The sequence below is a fragment of the Sinocyclocheilus anshuiensis genome, unplaced genomic scaffold, assembly GCF_001515605.1.
Source record: "Sinocyclocheilus anshuiensis isolate Anshui unplaced genomic scaffold, SAMN03320099.WGS_v1.1 scaffold18278, whole genome shotgun sequence".
Taxonomy (NCBI): domain Eukaryota; kingdom Metazoa; phylum Chordata; class Actinopteri; order Cypriniformes; family Cyprinidae; genus Sinocyclocheilus; species Sinocyclocheilus anshuiensis.
In genome coordinates, this window is record NW_015553637.1 from 1 (window position 1) to 486 (window position 486).

A 486-nucleotide genomic window follows, 5' to 3' on the forward strand; every position below is an offset into this window, starting at 1 on the left:
GCACTCTCCAATAGATAACATGGGTGGCTCTTAAAAGAGCCTTTGGTTTCAGAAACGGACTAGAATCTGTTTACTTGGCTTTTGCGGGTTTCTCGCTCTTCTTGGGCAGCAGCACGGCCTGGATGTTGGGCAGCACGCCGCCCTGAGCGATGGTCACTCGGCCCAGGAGTTTGTTCAGCTCCTCATCATTGCGCACCGCCAGCTGCAGGTGACGGGGAATGATGCGGGTCTTCTTGTTGTCTCTGGCGGCGTTTCCAGCCAACTCCAGGATCTCGGCGGTGAGATACTCGAGCACAGCCGCCAGATAGACGGGAGCTCCGGCACCGACGCGCTCTGCGTAGTTCCCTTTGCGGAGAAGCCTGTGAACACGACCGACGGGGAACTTTTACCTTTGCGCAGATGTCTGTGAACACGACCGACGGGGAACTGCAGTCCTGCTCGGGAGGAGCGACTCTTGGCCTTCGCTCTCGCTTTACCACCGGTTTT

General features: G+C 57.6%; 1 protein-coding gene across 1 annotated transcript; it reads right to left on the reverse strand.

Moving 5' to 3' along the window:
* Positions 1-54: 54 nt before the first annotated feature.
* LOC107668411 (histone H2A type 1-C-like) lies at positions 55-480 on the reverse strand (the record flags this gene model as incomplete). The annotated part of the gene is made up of 2 exons (XM_016460279.1): positions 55-345; positions 390-480. Coding segments are annotated over 2 exons (366 nt in total), but the record flags the coding sequence as incomplete, so codon positions are not given.
* Positions 481-486: the final 6 nt, after the last annotated feature.